Source organism: Chiloscyllium plagiosum, chromosome 3 (genome assembly GCF_004010195.1).
Source record: "Chiloscyllium plagiosum isolate BGI_BamShark_2017 chromosome 3, ASM401019v2, whole genome shotgun sequence".
In the NCBI taxonomy this organism is placed as follows: Eukaryota; Metazoa; Chordata; class Chondrichthyes; order Orectolobiformes; family Hemiscylliidae; genus Chiloscyllium; species Chiloscyllium plagiosum.
Genome location: NC_057712.1, coordinates 10538969 through 10561606, shown reverse-complemented (window position 1 = coordinate 10561606; position 22638 = coordinate 10538969). Strand labels below are relative to the sequence as shown.

Sequence of the window (22638 nt, the reverse complement as noted above, 5' to 3'; positions counted from 1 at the left end):
TTTGCAAGTACTTTTCTTTTCCAGCTGACCACTGACTCTTTTTGGAGAGCACAATGCAATCACAACATTTTCTCGATCTTGCACTCAGTTGAGAAACACATTATACTTTGCTGTTAATAGAAAAGCTAAGAGTGTAAAGCCAATTTTCATGTATCTACAATGTGTAGTTTCCTAGAATCTGGGCTTGTTGATAGAATGGAGTGCAGCTGACAGACAGAAACCCAAGTGGACAACCTTGTAATGACACCTTAAGCACCTGGAAACACTTAAGTCACTTGTGAGTTATGTTCAGTACCCTCAGCAAAATATAATTATGTCCAATGACTTTTCATCCATTTATCTCTTATGAGACATATGAGGATTGATTTTTAACTGATGGAGGTGGAATAAAACAATCAGTAGTGAGTTGACTGACCGTTATACTATCCAATTAATTTCACTTTCCATTAACTCCAGTCCTCTACTCTGTATGTTCAAGATATCATGCAGTTCAAGAAATCAACTCAGCACTACCTTCTCAAGGGAAATCACACACAGGCAGTATATAATGGCTTTATGGCTTTGGCAGTGATGTTCACATTCCTTGGAATTTTTTTTAAGAATCTTCGCAGCTAAGAATTCTCAGCATTCAGTGGCTTGTGGGAATATCATATAATAGAGTGGTTCAGGCCAGTAGTTTTCCATCTTTTGTCTACTTCAATTTGGAAGTCATTACCTGCAATGAGTATGCATCAAAATGATAAAATCTATTCACTGATACATCACTTTAGAGTCTGAAAAGGAAAGGTTAACAGTATGCAATAAATTAAACTCTGGAAAAGCTAGTAAATAAAAGGAAATGCATAAAAGCAATCTTTTACAATTTATTAAATCAGTTTTCCACATAGCAACTACTCTTATTTTTATTTGAGATAAATTCATTACTTCAGGTTAACAAAACATATCCAGAAATTGCATTAAAATATAAACAGATGCAAATTCCAGTGTGGTTAGTGTAATATAAATAAGTGTTGCAGCAGTAATGATCCCTGCATACTCTGAAATCTATGGCTTATAGGTGATTGTCATATCTCAGTCTTGCTATTTATTATGATGCGTTCTCCACATTTTTCAGTGATTGACCACCGATGTGGACATTTTGCCTGTAAAACAAAAAAAGACACTCCAGTATTAATTTGGTAGAAATAGCAATTCAAGTTAAATAAAACAAAATCACATTGTATTTTTTAAAACATAGTATTTGCATTTACCAAATATTTGAAGAATATGTAATGATTTTTTTCCAGATATGCCATATGCAAGTTCAGTATTATAATTTTATTTAGAATACATCCCTGAGATTCCTTCAGCTACTCCTAAAAATGAATTTCTAACTCTGAGCAGAGCTGTTTGCCCATTGGGCTGTACTGTTTCTTTGATTTGAGCAAACATTACTGAAGTCCGTTATTCAAGAAATATCTACCTTAGCTCTTCGAGTGCCAGTTCATTTCTCATTCGGATGTCTTCTGTTATTGGATAAAACCGGAATATTATTAACCCAATAATAATCAGTCCCACAGGCAAAGCTGCCACTAGTAGTTTTAGGGTGAAAGCCACAGACTGGGGCTGGACACATGCTCCAGTTTTATAGCCTGCAAAACTAGGACACAAACATCATGAAACTTTATTTCTGACACCTACTCCATCTGTTTATTTCTTATGCTATCTTATCCCCTAGATTTTATGATCTTACAGTTCTAATTACAGGTAATTTGTACTGTTCGTATTGTGTAAAAGTTCTAACACTAGTTAGATGGATGAAGTTACAGTCAAAACAACCATTAAGTCTCAAGACAGAATAATCTACGTGATTTAGTTCCAGTCAACTATAAATTGAACTAGAATCCCAGGTAATGTAACAGTACATGAAGTTTCCTACATTGCTCAAGTTTTACAAAAAACCATAAAGATGTTGACTTCCTGCATCTCCTAACAATTAGTTTCTGAGTGAGACTTTAACATGTGCCTGTCTTTTCAATCATTTTACATGGTATATCATTGGATTGACAATAAGATGTAGGGACAAAAATAGAATCTGCCCTGCCATTCAAAGAAATCATGGTTGATCTAATAATTCGTCAGTTCCATTCTCGTGCCTTTTCCTCTTACAGATTAATCATTTGTCTAACTCAGGAGCTAAGGAGAACAACTGAGATGATTATCAAGCAACTACTGTCAAGAGGATGTCTAGGCTGGCCTGTATGTCAGTGATGCTGGAAAGAGATTCTGAGGAAGTGGAATTCAGATATGGTGAGTGACAGAAAGTTAAGAGTTTCATTCTTCATCCAAACATGCTAAACCTGATTCTTGACTATTTAAAGTTGAATGTGACACTCATTTATACTGACACATAAGCACAATACACAAAATCTCTTTTTAAAAGAGTGTGTTCGCTTTAAGCAGGTGGCACTATTCCATATCATTACTTAGTAAGATAATGCAATTGTTTTAAGGAAAGAAATCATGTAAGTTTAGCAAATGTGTTTGAGTCACTTACTGAAGGCTAAGTGCAGACAATCCCATAGAAACTCCATTAGCCAACTTGGTGAAGAAGACATAGAATGAGCAGAATATGGTTTCCAGTCCCTTTATTTGTGGTTTTTCAAGTCTAAAAGCATCAATAACATCAGGCAGCATAGACCTGTAATGAGAAATAAACAGGTCTAAGTTGATGAAGTCTATAAAGTCACCTCTGATGTATATAATGTCAGGAATGCTAAACAGAATCTTAGAACTTATCTTTCTAGTGTAGATGCCAACTGTCGTAAATAATTTTTCGATAATGTCATGACTGCAGCGCCAATAAAATTCACAAGGTGATCATGCTGTTTCAGATCCCACCTGGCAGGATTGCTGTGTGTGAAACAGACCCAAGATTTTGCTCTAGTTCAGATAGAAACAAGTCCTAACTGACCTTGGTAATACAGCAACTTAAAAATTGCTTTAGTGATCATTTTCTGGGAAGGATTCCTGTTGTTTTTGTTAAGGAATCATAATCAACTTGGTGTGAGAATGTATCTGCTCATCTCATCCTGTGAAGCAATCAGGCAGTGCATTTGGAAAGTGTCTTCAGAGAAGCCTTGGCAGGTACCTGAGGTGCATCATGTTGATGATGTACAATGTTGACAATATATGACAGGAGATGTAGGGAGTCAGTGTGGATGGGGAGTATGTCAGGTGGGTGGCTTTGGCTGTGATGATTCTTGAGTGTTGGTGGAGCTACACTCATCCAGGTGAGTTTTCCACCATACTCGAATTTCATTGTAGACACAGGGACTAGAAGGAAGAAACCTAATCAGACATTTGTAGAATTTACAATGGAAAAGGAAATGCTGTAAGATCAGTTGATTAGAAAAAAGCTGAAGAAGAAAAATGAGAATGTTAGGGAAATTATAACCATGGCAAAAATCAGAAAAAGTCTTCCAGCAAATTTAAAAGCCTTAATGGCAATGGCTATCACAAGGGGACATAGCTTTAAATTGAGGGGGTGATAGATATAGGACAGATGTCAGAGGTAGTTTCTTTACTCTTTTAAAAACTAATTTTTAAAAACTAGAGAAACAGCAGTTCTGACACAGATATATGATACTCTGACACAGACAATTACAGATCCTCAATGGAGAAAGAGAAATTTTGCAGATGGAAGAGTTACTAGTTTTAAAGAAACAGACTGAAGGATTCTAAAGTCATAATGAAGCAAGGTTAAAACCAAAAAGTTTCAAATCAAAAAAATTAACATACAATTGAAATAAGACAACATATCAAAGCCAAATGCTGCAAGGTAGATTGCAGTTATAGGAATGCCTAAGGAATCTTCAGAAAAGGTAAAAGGAAATAAGTATTAACACTCCAGCAGAAGAGCAAAAGAAGATGTTTCCTTAGAATGTAAATGGAAGGGAGCAATAGCTCAGGTGATTCATGAAGGTTCTGATTCAAATATTGACAAAGGAGAATCAGACCATTAGAAGTCCTAAATATTTTATCTCAAAAGTGAGATATTTCTTTGTGATTTAAATCATGAAGGTAAACCAATCAAGATATTGAGAGATACAAATGCTGGCTGGTGATGCTATTTGCCTCCAGAGGTGTTAATGAAGGAGAAAATATTATTTGGATGTACACATGGAGGTTACAAACCAATCTCACTATACAGACTTGGATTAAAGAGTTACTCAGTAAATGGAGAAGTTGTAATGGGAGAAGTGAAACAAATCCAACAGAATAAATTGATTTCATTTCAGACATGACAGGACAGTTTCAAGAATACTGGCTTCACTTTAGGTGGTAGAACAAACAGGTGGAGGTAAAAGAAACTGGATTGTTGCAGGATGAACATATTAGATTTTTAGGTTAATGTCCAGGTTGGGTTTGTCCTTTTGTTTGGACAGGACATATTTTGCTTATTAGATGTCAGCATTGTAACTATATTGCTACAGAGGCAAAGTTAGTTTTAGAGCACACACCTTCATCACTACAGCTGGAATATTGTCAGCACCCAACATCCTTGCAGTTTTCAGTATCTTTGACATTTCATATGCCAGAATGAAGTTGGAGTCCTCAGAAGGTGATCGAACTAGATCACCTCATTCAGCACTTCTGTTCGAATTGTTTCAAATACGTCAACTTTGTGCTTTGCAATTAAGTTCTAGTCTCCAACATTATTCAAGATGGGTTGTTTATGCAACAGGTTCCTCCTCTAGCAATTGTTTAAGTTCTCATTATCATTCATGAGTGGATCTGATAGAGGTTAGATCAGATCCATTGGTTGTGGGTTTGCTTTGCTCTGTTCGTAGCAAGCTGCATCTGCTATTTAACATTACTGTAGTTTTGTGTTGTTGCTTTCCCAGGCTGGCATTTGATATTGCACCTGGCATGCACTCCAACATGCTCATTCATCCAGAGTTGACTGTGTGGTTTGATGTTAATGGTAGGTTGAGGGATATGATGGGACATGGCGTCACAGATTCTGGTTGAGTATAATTCTGCTGCTGTCGACAGCTCACAACCCCTCATAGATGTCCAGTTCTGGGCTGCCAGAACTGTTCTGAATTCATGCCATTTAGCATAATGGTATTTGAAATATAACACTGCAGGATGTCCCTGTGTAAAGATGGGACTTTCTCCTCCGATGATCACTTCTACTAACAATGTCATGGACAAATGGATCTGTAAGCAGTAGATTAGTGAGGACAAGGTAAAATAGATTTCTTCCTTTGTTGTTTCTCTTACCATCTGCCTCAGGCTCAGTCCGTCAGGTATGTCCTTCAGATCTTGGACAGCTATGTCCTTCAGATCTTGGACAGCTTGGTCAATTGTGGTGTTACCAAGCTGTTCTTGGTCATGGACGTGGAATTGCCTCACCCAGATGACATTCTGTGCTGTTTGTACCCTGGTGTTTTTTTGAAGTGGTGTTCTAAATTGAGGAATAGTGATCATCAGTTGAGAGAGGTGGGATGTGATGATCAGCATGAGGTTTCCTTGCTTATGTTTGACCAAATGCAGTGAGAGTTCACTGGGTCTAAAATTAATGCTGAGAACTCCAAAGGTCACTCCCTCGTGACTATACAGCCCACTGTGCAACCTGGTAGGGCCTGTTGTGTCAGTAAGAAACAATAAACACAGGCACAGAAATGAGGATTCGGTGAACTTGACTATATATGGCCATGGGGCAGATCTCCCAATTTTGGCACAGACTCCCTGATGTTAGTGAAAAGGCATCTGCAGGGTAGAATGGGCTGGGTTTGTCTTTATCCTGTCCTGTGTATAGTTTGTAGTCTATCCAGGGACAGCACGATGGATCTGTCACAGTGCCAGGGATCTGAGTTCGATTCCAACATCAGGCAACTGTATGTATGGAGTTTGCACATTCTCACCGTGTCATGCACGGATTTCCTCTGGATGCTCCAATTTCCTCCCACAGTCCAAAGACATGCAGGTTAGGTGAATTGGCCATGCTAAATTGTCCATAGTGATCAGGGATGTGTCAGTTATGTGCATCAGTCTGGCCTAAATGTGAGAGTAATAGGGAAATGGGTTTGGGTAGGTTACTCTTCAGAGGGTCTGCGTGGATTTGTTGGGCTGAAGGGCCTGTTTCCACACTGTAGAGATTCTATGATACTCACATTAGACTTTTCCATAGTATTTTAAAGCTATTTGTTGCAGCTTAGAATCTATGCAAGACATTTTAATGAAGTAAAGCATTCATGTAGCTTTCTGATAATATGCAGATTTTCTGGAATAGATGCAGAAGGAGGGATCTCTCTAAGTGATGCTTTCCGCCTAATTCTTCCTTTCTCTGTTCCCCACCAAGAGCTCCCTCAATATCAGAAAAGCTGCAGGCTTTCATTGGCCAGAATCCAAAACTCCACACTAATCCTCCCTCCCCCAAGATTTGCAGTGTGTCAAGGGTAAAACAGCACCAGTGCCAAAGAAATATTCAATTCAGCTGACATTGAGTTATTGAGCAGGATCAGTGCATGCGTGCACAAGTGCTCATAGCACCTGTTCCACAGGAGCACATTAATGACCCACTGAAATAATGAGGGGTTTTAAAAAATAACTAAATTAACATTATGAAAAGTTCAGGCTTACAAATTTCCAGGGTGTCTGCTTCATGAAAGCTGTAGAGTTTAATCCCCACCAGCCTTAGACCAGAGCAGACAGACCTTCCCAAATGTATGGCTGAGGTAGTCGCAGCAAGTGACATCTGTCTCAAACTACATGAAGATTGGCACCTCTCCAATTTGATGGTAGAGGGCAGGTCTTCTTCTGTTCCTCTGCTCTCAGTACACCAGCTGGAAGATTTTGACAGGGTAATCAATCACTTCTGAAGTACATGTTACCTTTTCCTAATGACATTTTTGTTACCATCAGTTGCACTGAGATCACCTCTCAGCTGGCATGTGCTGCTGAGCCCTCTGGAGGGCTTAAAGGGTCAAAAGTCTGCAGGGAACGAGAAACGCTGCAAGACGCACACTTTTGACACAGGAGAAGGAGTGAATCCACGAAAAATGATCGGAAAGAAAAGACAGGAGTAAATTCCACAGAAATAAGTCAAAGAACTGTAGATGCTGGAGATCTGAAACAAAAAATGAAATCGCTGGAGAAGGTCATCAGGTCTGGCAGCATCTGTGGGAAGAAAGCAGAGTTATTGCTTTGAGTCTGGTAACTCTACTTAAGAACATTCTGATAAAGAGTTAACTTGAAAAGCAGAAGAAAGCAGAGTTATTGCTTTGAGTCTGGTAACTCTACTTAAGAACATTCTGATAAGGAGTTAACTTGAAAAGTTAACTCTGCTTTCTTCCGACAGATGCTGAAAGACCTGCTGAGTTTCTCCAGCAATTTCTGGTTTTGTTTGAATAAATTCCTCATCTTTCCAGATTGGAAATTTATAGTCAAGGCAATTAAAGCCTTCTTTACAAACAGATCAAAATAAATTACCATATTTGGGTAAAATCTATTACAGTGAAATAACTCACTCATGTTGGTATGAGACATAGAAAAAAAGTTATCATAATTAATTCTGTACGAAAAGAAGTTCTGCAGAGAAGTACATTAATCAAAAGGCAATAACTTTGTGATTTACAGAATGGTAATGGCTCAATGGGCCGAATGGCCTACTTCTATAATTTCCTATAATGGAGACTTCATATTTAGTCATTTTTATAGGTGTCCTTGAAGGATTGTGAATACCTGGAATCACTTTTTAAAGAGATTGATGAAAGGACTTTGTTAACTAGCCATTTCTAGGTAGTCAAATCTCCTGTAATATAGACAAGCAGGAGGTTAGAAGATCACAGAAAGCCAGGCAGCGTCAGGAGGTGCAGAAATCAACCTTTATGGGAATGAACACTTCTTCAGGACTCTTGTGATAGTTGTTTATTTACTGAAGAACCCCCATTGCTTTATGACTGTCGAGCTGCAGTTCACTATTTGGAAATTATTTGGAATATATAGTGACCAGTCAGCCAAAGTGAAGATGCTCCAAGGTCAGGTCTTGCGTTTCTGAAAAATGTCCTTGTGAATCCAGTGTGAAAATCATTGCCCTCTTGAAGAGAGTTAAAAGTCACACAACACCAGGTTATAGTCCAACAGGTTTATTTGGAATCACTAGCTTTTAGAGCGTTGCTCCTTCATCACCTGTTGGATTATAACCTGGTGTTGTCTGATTTTTAACTTTGTACACCCCAGTCCAATACCGCCTTCCTCCATATCATTTCTTGAAGAGAAACTGGAAGACCTTTCAATACTGCTTTTCCAAAGCAAATTGCAGGTTGCTAAGATCCCAGCAACACCTGGTGGTTATTTTTCTTGGCACCCATCCGTGCCAGAGATGGTGCATGTACAGAACGGGCTGCCAGGGGAGGTGGTACGAATACAATATTTAAAAAACATCCAGATAGGTACATGAAAAGGGAGGATTAAGAGGGATGTGGGCCAAATGCTGGTAAATGGGACAAGATTAATTAAGGATATCTGGTCGGCACGAAGGAGTTGGACCGAAGAGTCTGTTTCCGTGCTGTAAACTCTGTGATTTTATAATTTTCCTTGTTTTTTTTAAGAGATTTGATTGATAGCTATTTTTGTTCTAACTTCAATACAATGAAAGCATATAATTGGCAATATCAGGAACTAAGTTAAACAATAAAATTTATGTTGTCACCTGTAGAGTAATGAGATCAGAGAGAGAGAAAGTGCACTCCTCCTGTCTCAGTTGTAATATGTCTTGGATTTGAGGGTGTGAATGGTAATGGTACATTATCAACTATTGGATGTATAAATTCAAAGCAAGGAAATAAGTCAATGTCACTTACCATGGTAACAGAAAAAATGAAGCAAAACTCAGACCAGAGGAAGCTCCTGCCACATAGGCCACAATTAGATTGTTTGGAAGCGAAGCCATCAAGAATAAAAATGGAATTAACCACTATAAACAGAGAAAAGTACAACAAAATAAAACAGAAATCTGTAATTTGTTTTAGGATCCAACTTCTAGTTTTTAATACACAGTAAGTTAATAGTGTTGCTTCTCTGTGTCTTTTAGTGCTCAAGAACTTTTTCATACCTTTAATGCATTCCGGGCAAAATAGAGAACAGCAGGCCCTGTAGTTTCCTCAACTGAAGGAGGATATTTGCTGCACGCTTCATCATGAGCAGCAGCTTACACAGCACAGAAAGTTTGTATATCCATACGACAGTGGTCACTTCTCTCTGTGAATGCTAAAGTCTAAGTTTTCATGTACACTGATTCAACGTTGGCAGCCTCAATGCCTTCCTCAATTGAATTTTGCACCCAATTGTACATGGAACAGACATCAAGCAGATCCAGTGTCATATCCACTACTGGGCCCAAGACCAGTATCCTCCGTGCCCAATGGTATTTTAGCCCTTAATGGATTAAGTGAACAAAACCACCAAATTACAGAACGACCATGAAAGTCGCAATTTCAATCCTTGGTTAACACCTGAAATATTTGATCTCATCCAGGTTGATCACCTGGGCACTTGTCTGCTGTTCCTCTCTGCCATCTATTGGATGCACAGGGGGTCACGTCATTGGGACACAGTTTCCCATTCCCATTCGTATATACTATATTGTTACCTGTTGATGCTCACCAGTTAGGCGAGGAACTGAGCCATAACCTAGCCTGAGAACTGCCAACAGCACAGAATGAAACTGAGTTGAAATCTATACAAATGCTGCTCCCCCCATAGGTAATGGGGATGCTGTATTTTTATGGATAGTATTCCTTCAATGAGGAATTAGTACACTTCAATAAAGGAAATCAATATCCCGAAGTACAAAGTTGATATGGAAAAAAAATCGATACGTACAATAGTACCCAAGTAAACAGCAATTTTCTTTCCAAACCTTTGCAGAAAAAACTGCCAAAAGGGAACAATCATCACAGCAGTTACCTGTAATGGGAAACAAAATGATTGACTTGATCAATCCAGATCTAACGACAGTCTGTTATTTGAGATACATGAATAAAGCACTCCACAATAAAATCTACAATTCAGAAAAATATTGTTTGCAGAAACTACTAATTGTGTTTTCAATTTTATATTTAACCAAAAACTTTCAACATCATAAATATTCAGAATACTGTGTATTCACTAAATGAATTATCTCACTGTAATTGTCATTTATAACCTTTAAGTTCCTTTGTCTACAAATTGGTAGACCAACTAGTAAAATTAGATCACAGAGGATTCAGGGTGAGCTTGCCAATTGGATATAAACTTGGCTTTATGCTGGGAGACAGAGGGTGGTGGTAAATGGTTTTTCTCAGACAGGAGTTCTGTGACCAATGGTGTTCCACAGGGATCAGTATTGAGTCTACTTTTGTTTGTCATTTATATAAATGATTTGGCTGACAATATAGGAGGTATGGTTAGTAAATTTGCAGATGACACCAACATTGGTAGTGGGTGGACAGTGAAAAAGGCTATCTAAGATTACAAAGAGATCTTGATCAATTGAGTCAATGGGTTGACAAGTGGCAGATGGAGTTTAATTTGGATAAATGTGAGGTATTGCATTTTGGTAAAACAAACAATGGAATAACTTATACAATTAATAGTAGTGCCCTGGGCAAAGTTGAATAACAGAGAGACCTAGGGGTTCTTTGAAATTACGTCACAGGTAGACAGGCCATTGACAAAGCAATTAGCATACGCCTTCATAGGTCAAGCCTGGGATGTTATGTTGAGGTTGTACAGGAAATTGGTGAGACTTCTTCTGGAGTACTGTGTGCAGTTCTGGTCCCCCTGGTATATGAAACTGGAGAGGATTCAGGAAAGATTTACTAGGATGTTGCCAGGTATGGAAAGTTTGAATTATAAACATAGGCTGTGTCAGCTGTGACTTATTTCACTGGGGCATAGGAGGTTGAGGAGTGACCTTGTAGAGATTTATAAAGTCATAAGGAGCATAGATAAATTAAATAGCAAAGGTCTTTTCCATAAGGTGTGGGAGTTCAAAACCAGGGGGCATATTTTTAAAGTGAGAAGAGAACAATTTAAAAAGGACATGAGGGGCAACTTTTTTTACACAGAGTGTGGTTAGTGTGTGGAATGAACTGCTAGAGGAACTAGTGTATGCAAGTACAACCACAACATTTAAAAAACATTTGGATAAGTACATGAAAAGGAATGGTTTAGCTGGACATGGGCCAAATGCAGGCAGGTGTGACTAGTTTAGTTTGGGAACTTGGTTGGCGTGGACTAGTTGAGGTGGAGACCAAAGGGTCTATTTCCATGCTGTGTGACTCTATGACTCTATGAAAATACTCAGTATGGTATAAACTTCACAATTCTCACTACAATACCACCAGTTTCAAAGACGTTTGCTATACTACTATCAATTTCAAAATTTTCATGTCTGAGACTGTAGTTCTGCCAAATTCCATGATCACGCTTCATCATGTCCTGAGTCAGCTTTCTATTAATGATTAATTCCAAATACAGACAAAACCTAGATTCTGACTAAAATGTTTTGGGATTGAATTTTTTTTATTGCATTGCTACTTCAATAAATACCTTCATCTTCAAACATGTGACAGCGCTAAGTGTACGTGTTCACATGGAAAGGAAAACAAAATGTTAAAAATAAACATACCAGAATTACAAGTACGATGTTTTGATAATGGTATTGAAGATTAGCAGCATAAGTGCAAAACAGAGCAAAGTTCCCTTCTAAAACCTGGGTGTGAGAAAATAAATCTATTATAATAAACACTGGATCTGTTCATACAGAGATTCATCTTGTTCATTAGTTAATAGCTATACAAAAAATCATCAAAACTAAAAATATTAAAATGAGCGTAATTAAAAAATCTACACAGATGTTGGAGTTAAAAGTGAACTGATGGCAATCACCATTCAGTGTCCTGACACTATTGCACAAAACACTGCACTTTTGCACCACCATTTACAATAATTAGAAATCCATTTGGGTACAATCTCCACAGGGACTTTGGAGCCTACGTGATCTGGGAAAGCAACAATGTATTTCCTTCACCAGTCAAACTGAGGAATGGATAAGGAGTCTTGCAGGACCACTTACATTTGAAAGGACAAACCCCGTAACATTTTCCAACAGGTCCAGTGTGTATCTAACGAATAAGTGATTGTAATTTCTCTCTGTGAGGTACCAATATAGTGAAGCTTCTGAAGGAGTAGGTTGACTGATAGCAACTTCCTGATTTTCACACTTAACTGCTTAAGAACACAAGAAATAGGAGCAGGATATGGTCCATCAAGCCAATTATGGCTGAGCTGGGACTTCAATTCCGTATTCCTGCTTATTGTTCATTTTATTAGATTCCCTGAGAGGTAAAACAAAATCCATCTCAGCCTGAAATGTATCTAATGATTGAAATTCTACTACCCTTTGGCATGGAGAATTGTACAGATTTCCAACTCCTTGAGTGAACTAATTTCTTGCGATCTCAGTCCTAAATGATCAGCCATTTATGCTGAGTCTGTGCCTCATGTTTTAAATTCCCCAACCAATGGAAACAGTCTCTCAGTATCTACCCTATCAAGCTTCTTCACAAATCTTGCATGTCTCAAGAAGGTCACCTCTCATTCTTCTAACCTCCAGAAAACATTGTCTCGCATCAGAGGACAACACCCTCATTCCAGGGACCAGCCTCATGAGCATTTGCTATAAATGCAAGTATACCCTTTCATAAATGTGGAGACCAAGGCTGCAAGCACACAGTATTTTAGATGTGCTCTCACCAAAACTCTGCACAAATATAGTAAGACTTCTCAATTTTCATACTATCAGTTTTGAAGAAGGGTTACTGGACTTGACTTTAACTCTGCTTTCTCTCCATAGAGACTTCCAGACCTGCTAAGGTTCTCTATTTTTCTTTCAAATCTTCAGCAATTTCAGAGATCTGCTTTATAATACTTTCACTCCAGTGCAGTAACATAGTGATTATATTATGGGAGCAGTAATCCAGAGGCCTGCTCTTTTGACTGGTGATGCTTAAGTTCAAATCCTGCAGTTGTGAATTTTAAATTCAATTAATTCAAAAATCTGATTAAAAAAAAGTATCTGGTATGGACCAGGCCAGACCCCCTCAAAATATTTTAAGAAAGTAGCCCAGACACTAATTTTATTTTTTAAAAGGCAGATGTAACATGGATATTCCCAGAGTGATGCAGCTGGTGAAACCACTCTGCTTTACGCAAAACAGAGTTTATTTACATACTATGGTTGAAACATGAACAAAAGGAAACAGAATTTAGAATAACTTAATTTGAAAACTCAACTGACTTAAAATCGCAACTTAACAAAGCTGTTCCAATTCCCGCAACATCCCATAAACACACCTCTTGGCAAAAGGTAAATTCAAACACAGGTTCTTACAGGCAGGAGAGGTTTCAGGGACAAAGTTCAGGCAAGACCTCTGCTGGAGCATGGAACCTCTTTTCACTGCTTTTCTAGGTGGCTGACTGCCTGCTAAAACCGATGAAGGGTTTGTGCCCAAAACGTCGACTCTCCTGTCCCTCGGGTGCTGCCTGATCTGCTGTGCTTTTTCAGCGCCACACATTTCGATTGGTAAAACTAAACCAAACTACAGAAAACCTGAACTGGGAGAACTGGCCACTCCACTCTCATTGTGCAACTGTTTTTTTTTAACAAAAAACCTTAAGGCCTCCTCTCACTGTTGTCTGTTAGCCATTTCAGCACCTTTTGAAAATACCAAGGACAACATAACCCTGTTAAACAGTCAGCATTGTCACATATCCATAATGAATACATGAGACAAAGAAACCCATCAGTAAGAAATCTGCCATCCTAGTTCAGTCTGGGTCAGTGCAGATACACAACAATGCAATTAACTTTTAAACTCCCTTTGAACAATCCTAGCAAGTCACTAAGTTCTGTAGATTCCTTTGAAGGGACAATTAGCAATGACTAATAAATGGGGACTAATAAATGAGTCCTCAACACTCACACCCTGAGAATTAATTTGTGAAATGCTACAGTTATTTTTACATTCCCACACTATCCATTGCAGACTGTAAAATCCAGAGACTCCTTACACTTTTAATGTGTCAGAACAGTATGTTTCCCATTTGAAACATCTTTAAATGCTTGGGAGGATTACCTTAATAGCCATGGATATGAAGAGGAAAGATGCCGTCAGCTTCAAGTAAGGGCTGTATCTCAACACAAGTTTGGTTCCTTTCAGAAAAGGAATTGGTTTTTCTGACTTCTTAGTATAGGGGTCTAACCAAGAAAATGGAACATCAAACTATTTACCATTTGCATTTCATTGAACAGATTGTTTAACAGATTAACTAGTAAGTGAAACAAAATACCCATTAAAAGATTACATTATGTTGATTGAGCAGACTTCAAATTGGATTGGATGGTATGGCATTCAGAATAATGTTTAAGGATAAAGGCTACATGAAACTGACATTATTAAAATAAATAAATATGCGTCTTTTGTCCTCTTTCAATGTCCTTGTGTTTTTATCAATCATTAATTTAAATCTTCAAAATAGTTCAGGAACAAAATGCATTTCGAAACATTGTTCAGAAATATCAAGAAATGTGATATAAATGCAAGTCCTTGGGGCTAATTTTAATTTATCTGACACAGCAAGAAACTGACAGAATACAATTGTTCACTCATTTCCTCCTGCGATGAAATTTATCACGCTGACTCGTACAATCCTGTCAGTTTCTCATCCGACAAGTTAAGTTCAGGTTACCCCTTTAATGTTTATCCTTCTCCTTTGTAGGAATTTATTTCCCATTCCAATTTAACCTTGTTTTCTTTGCACCACTCAAGAATTCTTCCTTTACTACTGTTTCTGAGCAAAAGCTGAGATTTCAGAACCAGATCGAATGCTCAACAGCAGGAAGAGGCCACATGGCTTCAAACCATTCAGTAAGTTCACAGTTCATCTGGTTGTGATCTTAAAACCACTCGCCCCAATCACTTTTGGTTTCCATGTCAATAAAAAATCTACCCAACTCCACCTTGAATAAATCCTCCCTGGAGCTTAACCAATTGCAAGTGTCTGGAGGACATCATAGATTCAACTTCCTCCCTCTTTTCCAAACAATTAATCTGTTGGCGTTTTGGCCCGAAGTCACTTGCAGCAATGGAAAAAATATTTCAATTTCCAGTGTCAGGTTTAACTCCTCAAATTCCATTAATGAGCCACATACATGATCTATAGTTTTTATGGTGCTCTTTACCCTAGTAGATTTTTTGGATGCCTTTTAAAGGAAGAACTTGCATTTACATAGCACCTCAAAGTACTATGTAATTTTCATTTTGACTGATTTATTTACCTTTTACTCGCGTTACTGATATTGATGAGAATACCAGAGGGTCCCTTATGTCACACTGTGTCAAGGAAATTAACAGGCCTCAGATTAACACCTTCCTTGAAGGACTGTGTGGTAATAATGCAGCATTCTCTCAGTTCTGTACCAACACATTAGCCTAGAGCAAGTTCTCTAGACTGGAACATGAATACATATCCTTTCGAGACAGGGCCAGAGTGCAACAGCTGAAGCGTAAAGGCATTTAAATTTCCTATGAACTTTGAATTTGGATATGGATCTGTTTCACCTTATAGGAATATCTACACTATTCTATTGAATTTCTATTTGCATATGTCCAATATTCATCCATTGTCCTGCTTGTGTACTGCCTCAAAACTGCTGAGAATGTGAAATAAAACAGAGAATTAAATGAAAATATTTGTAAACAGAAAGAGTAAATTTGCATTTGAGATGTCAGTCCATCGTCAGCACAATGTTGTACAATTCTAGGATTATCAATTTGTACTCATTGAAATGTCACTGCTTTTCTCCGTTATCTAATCAGTTATTAAAATAAATGGGAAGAAATTGCTTCAAGAACATCCTATTTATAGCTTAGCAAAGGACGTGCATTATTAAAGCTCTGAATTTAGATATTTCAAGTTGCCATAATTAACTTGTCATGGGAGGCTATTCTGTAAATTTCTAGGACTGCATAGGAGAATGTATGTAACCATTGATTATGTTTTGTCCCATGATCAAAATAATGAGCTGCAGCAGATATCTCAAAGCATGCTACTTCAGGAACCCCAGTTGCTGAAAAAGCTCCATCTTGAGGCAATAATGCATATTTACAAAGCATCCTCATTTGAAACTAAATTATTAGTGTGCTTCAAAAAACTTTTTGCTATGGGAATGTACTCCATATGTGCGGTAAGCTACTCACCATCTCTCTCTCTTACACCAACCAACAGAATAATCATACAAAAGAGATAAATACTGCCTACAGCACCACTCGCAATTATGTATAACTCCCTCTGTAAAAGGAGAGATGGTAATATTAAAACCATTCCATCAAGATATCAGAAACAAGGAATTCAAAAGCTATTTACATTTTCTAACATGCATCTGATATACATCAAAGATAATTTTATTTCAGGTGGTAATTTAAAATGGGTAATATCAGATCAAATAGCTATTATGTATTTCTCATGATTATAATTCCCATCGACTACCACTAAAATTCGGAATGACTCTGTTGTTTCAAACAAAGCTGAATGAATTGACACACTATGCTTTGACTTTAAATCCTCCAGGGATTAAATGTCTAAATTACTAAAGGGGTTAAGGGACACAAGTGGTTAAAACATAAGTAGGCAGCAATTATGATGGTATGAGGAGTTGTTCAAGTGAACAGGTAAACTAGTTTAAGTGATAGGTCAGCAGAGATACAGTGACAGGTCTTTAGGGACATATGTAAGAACTCTCAGAAAATAAACATTCCAGTGAGACAGAGAAAATAAGAGATTCTAAGGGAAGGACACACCAACTATAGTTAAATAAAGAAATTTGTGATGAAGGTTCATAATATATTTCTTGAAAACTTAGGTTACAAGTCAGAGAAATAATAAAGGGTTTTTTCAGTTCTGTGACGAACTAAAATGCTTTAATTTCTTTTCTGTGGACAAGTGGAATGAAGGTTCATAATACATTATTTTTGGTAAACTGAGGTTATGAGATGGAGGAAGGCATGGCTTTTAGTCTTCAGTTATGTGAAGATCTGACCTTTTTTGAGAGGTCAAGAAATCATTTTTTAATAGTAAGCTAAAGACAGCATTTTCAAGAAATGATGTCATGTAAAGAACATTAGCAGCCTCTTTTGTATATGTCCAGTAATGGATACCCACCATAAACAGAAAGAGAAAAATAAACTTACGATCTATTAAGCTAGGGTTGACTCTGTCATCTGATTTGTAATATCATCAGCTGAGATGATAGCAAATTAAAAATAAACACATAGTTCCCCAAAGATAAATAGCCGATTTGAAATTTGGTTGGAATATGAAGAACAGTCAATAATTAAATGTTTAGTAAGAAAGGGAAAGTTGAGTTATGACAGAAAGCTTGCTGGAAATATTAAAACAAAAAATAAGAGTTTGTAAAGGTATTTAACCAAGAAAAGAGTAAGTAAGATGAGTATTAGTCCTCTTGAGAGTGTCTGGGAAAGTATTAAAGGAAAATAGAATGATGGCAGATGAATTAAGCAAAGATTTTATGACAACATTCACTGCAGAGGATACAAATAACAGCACAGAACTAATCATGAATCAAAAGGTAAAATAGAGTGTTCATTTGGAGAGCTAGTGCAGACACAATGGATCAAATGGTCTCCTTCTACATCATAACTACTTTGAGATTCTGACTGAGGAATTTAAAACAATCACATTCACCAAAGCAACCTTACAAAGAACTAAAATCTGCCAAGTTCCTTAGTCCTGGTGAATATAATTTTGGGGTACTAAAAGCAGTAGCTATGAGAAAGTAGGTGCATTGATTTTAATTCTTCAAACTTACCTAAATTCTGGAAAGTCCCATCTGATTGGAAAATAAAGAACATGACTTCTATTTGAGAAAGGACAGAGACTGATAATAGGAAACTACAGGCCAGTTAGCCTAAATCTATGATAGGTAAGTGCTAGAATCATCATAGCAGGTTATAGCAAGGAAATTAGAAAACTGTCTTCAATCAGGCAGAGTCAACATGGTTTAGTGAAAGAGAAGTCATATTGGATTAATTCGTTAGAGTATTTTGAGGAACTAACGAACAACAGATAAAGGTGAACTGATGGATGTACTGCACTTAGATTTCTAGGAAAGAATTTAACAAAGGATTTATCAATAACCAGAGAACCCATTTCTTCAATGTCGATCCAGGGATAAACAATGCCAGGATTTGGGAGATGACTCCTGTGTTGTTCTACAAAGTTTAAGTTTCATGTAATACTTGCTTAGTTCTACATTGCAGTGCTAACTTTAATCATCTTTTTGTCAAGTGCAAGAGTGGGATATGAACCCATGATGCTGTGATGCAGAGAAGAGCTTGCTACATGACTGACACTAGTAGCTTGCTACATGACTGACACTAGTAGCTTGCTACATGACTGACACTAGTAGCTCCTAATATGACATTTAGGAGTGACCTGGTGAACACACTGATGAGCCAGCCATCTGTCCAAGTTTGCAGAAGAAACAAAGAATGATGGGATAATGTAGGCAGGGTAATTTTTAAATTATGAGAGTGGGCAAAACATGCCCATCACCGAATCACTGGTAACTAAAAACAAACTCTGCTGGTTGGGATACATCAATCGTACACCTGACACCATACTCTCAAAGCAATGTCATTATTCAGCAATCCATCACTAGAGGCACAAATTCCACTTTCACCATCTCATATCAATTCACTGTAAATGATCTGGAATTCTAGTATGAACTGCTTACCATTTCAAGGATAGACTCCAGTGTATGCTGATTACTAGTGTTGCCATTGAACAATTTGCTTATACCTGTGGAGTTAACAATGAAATATGATGACATGTTACGTTCAAAGCAATGATGGGAGATATGATTCTCTGCTACAATCTGTCCCTGAACTGCAACTCCAACCACTGTTCCGATGGCTTGCATTGTCATACCTGTTGAGGAAAGATTAAAATAGAAGTAAAGTCCCATTTAATCATCACAATGAAACGTAGCATTGGCAGTTCACGCCTAGACAAGCCAACACCTTGATAGAATAAGTTTACTGTCAAGCAACCTTTTCTCCAACAGAGATTTTTTTTTCACAGAGTTCACACAATATTTATTACAGAAACAAACTAACATATTGCCCCCGAGATTCCAATCGGGGTTGGAAACCATATTTCCAATCCTGATTTGGTTCATGCTTTTGCACAAACCTTGAGATGTCCTTGGTGATGGAGATTCCTGGAAAGAGGTGTTCCATCTAGGAGACAATTAATCCACCAGCGGAGGGAATTGGAGACATGCCCCCTTCAGTGAAGTCAATGTGTTGTATTCTGTGACATTTATAACCAGCCACACATCCTGTCACTTTGACAGGGTTATTAAGGTAAGGGTGAGGTTAAGGTGGCAGATAGTTAAGAGTTCAGGATGGCAAGTGGATGAGAGAGTAATGTGAAAGGTAAATGGGATTCCAGGTAAATAGCATGGCAAGTGGGTGACGTCGGTCGTGTGCCAGGCAGTCAGGGTGTCAGGTGGGTGAGTTGGGTTGGGATGGGTAGAATTCCAGGGTGCCACATACGTGAATGAGTCCTTAATGTAGGTGGGGAGATATTGGGTTGGAGAACTCCGGCTAGCAAAGGAAGGTGGAATTTGTTCGGAGTATGATTATCAGGGGTCTCGGCAGTGTCAATGATTCGGGGGATATAGTTGGGGAATAGTAGTGATTCGGGAGAGGTGCAATTTAATTGTTAACAAGGAGTTAGAGTGGGTATTTCATTTACTAACTTGCCTGGATAAATATCAAGCTTTACCAAGTCGGCATTCCCAAAGTTACAACTTCAAGGGTGTCCCAGATGCATTGGAATTTTCCATTGCAAGTTTCAACTTCTGGCCATTTCCCACGGAGTCTGCTGTATCAAGGATTCTTGTGATCCTGACATATGACTCCAGACTGTGCTGCTCCAGTGACTGTGTGGCCATCAGAATATCTAGACTATTCCCAGAGTTTTCCCAGTCCCTGAACGATGTGGCCACCGGTGGGTCAGTTGAGCAGTGAGAGGCTGATTTGTACCTCATCTTGCCTCATTGATATGCTATTGTCCTCCATGCTGGAGAGGAACCAAGCAGCGAGAATCCTCGATATGAAAATCCGAGAGGGTATGTGGTGATTCTGGCTCATTGCTCGCTCCTCTGTGCCTCCATCTTAGACAGCAGTCACTGACATATAACTCCATGGACAGTGACCACCTGCCCACACATCTGTGCCCCCTTCCACAGATGCTGGTGTCCATTAAGTATCAAGATTAAAGTGGTGCTGGAAAAGCACAGCAGGTGAGGCAGCATCCGAGGAGCAGGAAAATCGATGTTTCGGGCAAAAGCCCTTCATCAGGAATCATCTTGAGTCTGATCTCCAGCATCTGCAGTACCACTTTTGCCTCTATTATGTACCAGCCTCACTGCTTCATCGTGGCCTATCCCTAATCCACTCCACTCACAATGCAGTTTCCTACTTTAATACTGCACTGTGAAGTGAAGAGACTTCCATCATTGTCATACTCTATGCACAGGGACAAATATCTGTCTCATGATTGGTCCAAGCTGCACTGTCAGCATCCTCACTTTCTCTTGTAGCACTCACTCACTTTGTCCCTACATGGATACTCATCGTCTCTCTGCCTTGCCTCTGGTGGGTGGGCCTATTGCCTATTGCTGTACAATAGCCTGTCCCTTTGTGAGCAATGGGACCTGGACTGAGATCAAGGTTCTTTGTTTCCTGCTGTCACCTTGCCATTGATGTTGGGCAGGTCATAGAGTCAGACAGCATGAGGACAGTCCAACTCATCCACACCGATCAAGTTTCCCATACTAAATTAGTCCCATGTCCCTGTATTTGGCTCATAACCCTTTAAGTCAAAACGTTTAGCGCCGGAAGGGAACAGCAGGTCAGGCAGCATCCGAGGAACAGGAGAATCAATATTTCGGGCATAAGCCCTCCATCAGGAATGAAGGGATTATGCCTGAAATGTTGACTTTCCTGCTCCTTGGACGCTGCCAGTCCTACTGTGCTTTGCCAGTGCCAGACTTTATGACTCTGATCTCCAGCATCTGCAGTCCTCACTTTCTCTCATATCTCTCTAAACCTTTCCTATTCATGTACCTGTCCAAATGTGTTTTAAATGTTCTAACAATACTTGCACTGACCACCTCCTTTGGCAGTTTATTCCACATACAAACCACCAAGTGCGTGAAAAGGCTGCCACCCCCCCCCCACCCTCCCCACCCCAAGATGCGTTTAAATCTTTCTCCTCTTGCCCTGAAAAATATGGCCCCTAGTTTTGAAGTCACCCACCCCAGGGAAAAGACCTTGGTTTTCAAGTTATCCACGCCCTTCATGATTTTATAAACCTCTATATGGTCAACCCTCAACATCCTAAGCTCCAGTGAAAAAAGTCTTAACCTACTCAGCCTCTCCTTCTAACTCAAACCCTCCAGCAGATTCTGAATGTGTTCTCGATGACAGCATCAACTTGTTCACAGAGGCAACTAGACCCTCCTGTTCCTGAGGCAGCAACTTCCCAATGGTAATGCCTGCAGTTCTTCAGTCGTTGGGTCAGGTTATCCGGTTATCCCGACAAATCTGATTGCTGCTTCCCGTGTTTGCTTGTTCTTCTCAATGAAGCTTGGAATTGCCAACATCGCAGGCACCTCTCCTGCCTGGGGCAGAGCAGGTACCCAGTTTCTGACAATCCTCTGAGTGCCGGCGACGTAGGGAATTTCTTCCCTGGCCAACTTTGCAGATGTGGCAGTGGTGTACTCAGCAGGAGGTGCGATCAATTCTAATCTATCTAACCCACCTATTCTAACCTCCAAACCCACCTCCAAGGTTGTCAGTATGTGAGCTAGTGGGGGAGTGGGGTGCCGTGAATGAGCTGTGGCTTCTTGCTCAGAGCTGGAGAAAGGGGATGTCTCACAGTGATACACTCTTAGCTGCAGAGACCATGGTCTTGCTGCTTGTGTCTGCAGGAGATAAAAGACAGAGAATGTGGCACGAACAAAGGGTTGAGATTTCGTCATGTTTAGAGCACATTCATACTGGGGGATGATGGAAAAGTAGCATAACAGAAGACAATGCTTCTTACTCGGTTGCCCCAAATATGTACATTTCTGCATCTCCACTGGATGAGTCCTAGTCCTCATTAGCACAGTCAAAATGAGGGGGGCAAGGGGCTAAAGGTCAGGTACAGCCCACCCTTTCAGCCCTCTTTCGGCTCTACAGTGAGCCATTTTCTCCTGGAACGAGACAAAGGGACAGATCATATTAAATGACATGGGTAGCACAGCAGTTAGTGCTCATGTGGATAAAGGGACATTAGGAGGTGCCCAAAGCAAGTGAGAAGGTGCAGCAGGGTTTGTAATGTGTGTGTGTGTCTGTATGTGTTAGAGTGTGTGTGTGTGTGTTTGCATGTGTGAGAGTGTGTTTGTATGTGTGACAGTGTGTTTGTATGTGTGGTGGAAGGGCAGGTATGAGTGTGTGCATGTGCATG

General features: G+C 39.1%; 1 protein-coding gene across 6 annotated transcripts in view; it reads right to left on the bottom strand.

The window, feature by feature from the left end:
- Positions 1–856: 856 nt before the first annotated feature.
- The window catches only part of LOC122540791 (major facilitator superfamily domain-containing protein 2B-like), an 80412-nt gene continuing 58630 nt past the window's right edge, over positions 857–22638 (bottom strand). For 4 of the 6 annotated variants that reach the window (XM_043677008.1, XM_043677015.1, XM_043677010.1 and 1 more), the window contains 9 exons: positions 18851–19044; positions 16296–16386; positions 14172–14293; positions 11663–11746; positions 9874–9957; positions 8853–8965; positions 2537–2680; positions 1463–1639; positions 857–1142 (listed from right to left, as the gene is read on the bottom strand). In XM_043677008.1, coding sequence (XP_043532943.1) covers positions 1088–1142; positions 1463–1639; positions 2537–2680; positions 8853–8965; positions 9874–9957; positions 11663–11746; positions 14172–14293; positions 16296–16386; positions 18851–19044 — 1064 coding nt within the window. In that variant the 3' untranslated portion in view covers positions 857–1087. The remainder of the gene's footprint in view (positions 1143–1462; positions 1640–2536; positions 2681–8852; positions 8966–9873; positions 9958–11662; positions 11747–14171; positions 14294–16295; positions 16387–18850; positions 19045–22638) is intronic. The other 2 variants (XM_043677025.1, XM_043677033.1) reach the window with 2 other exon arrangements.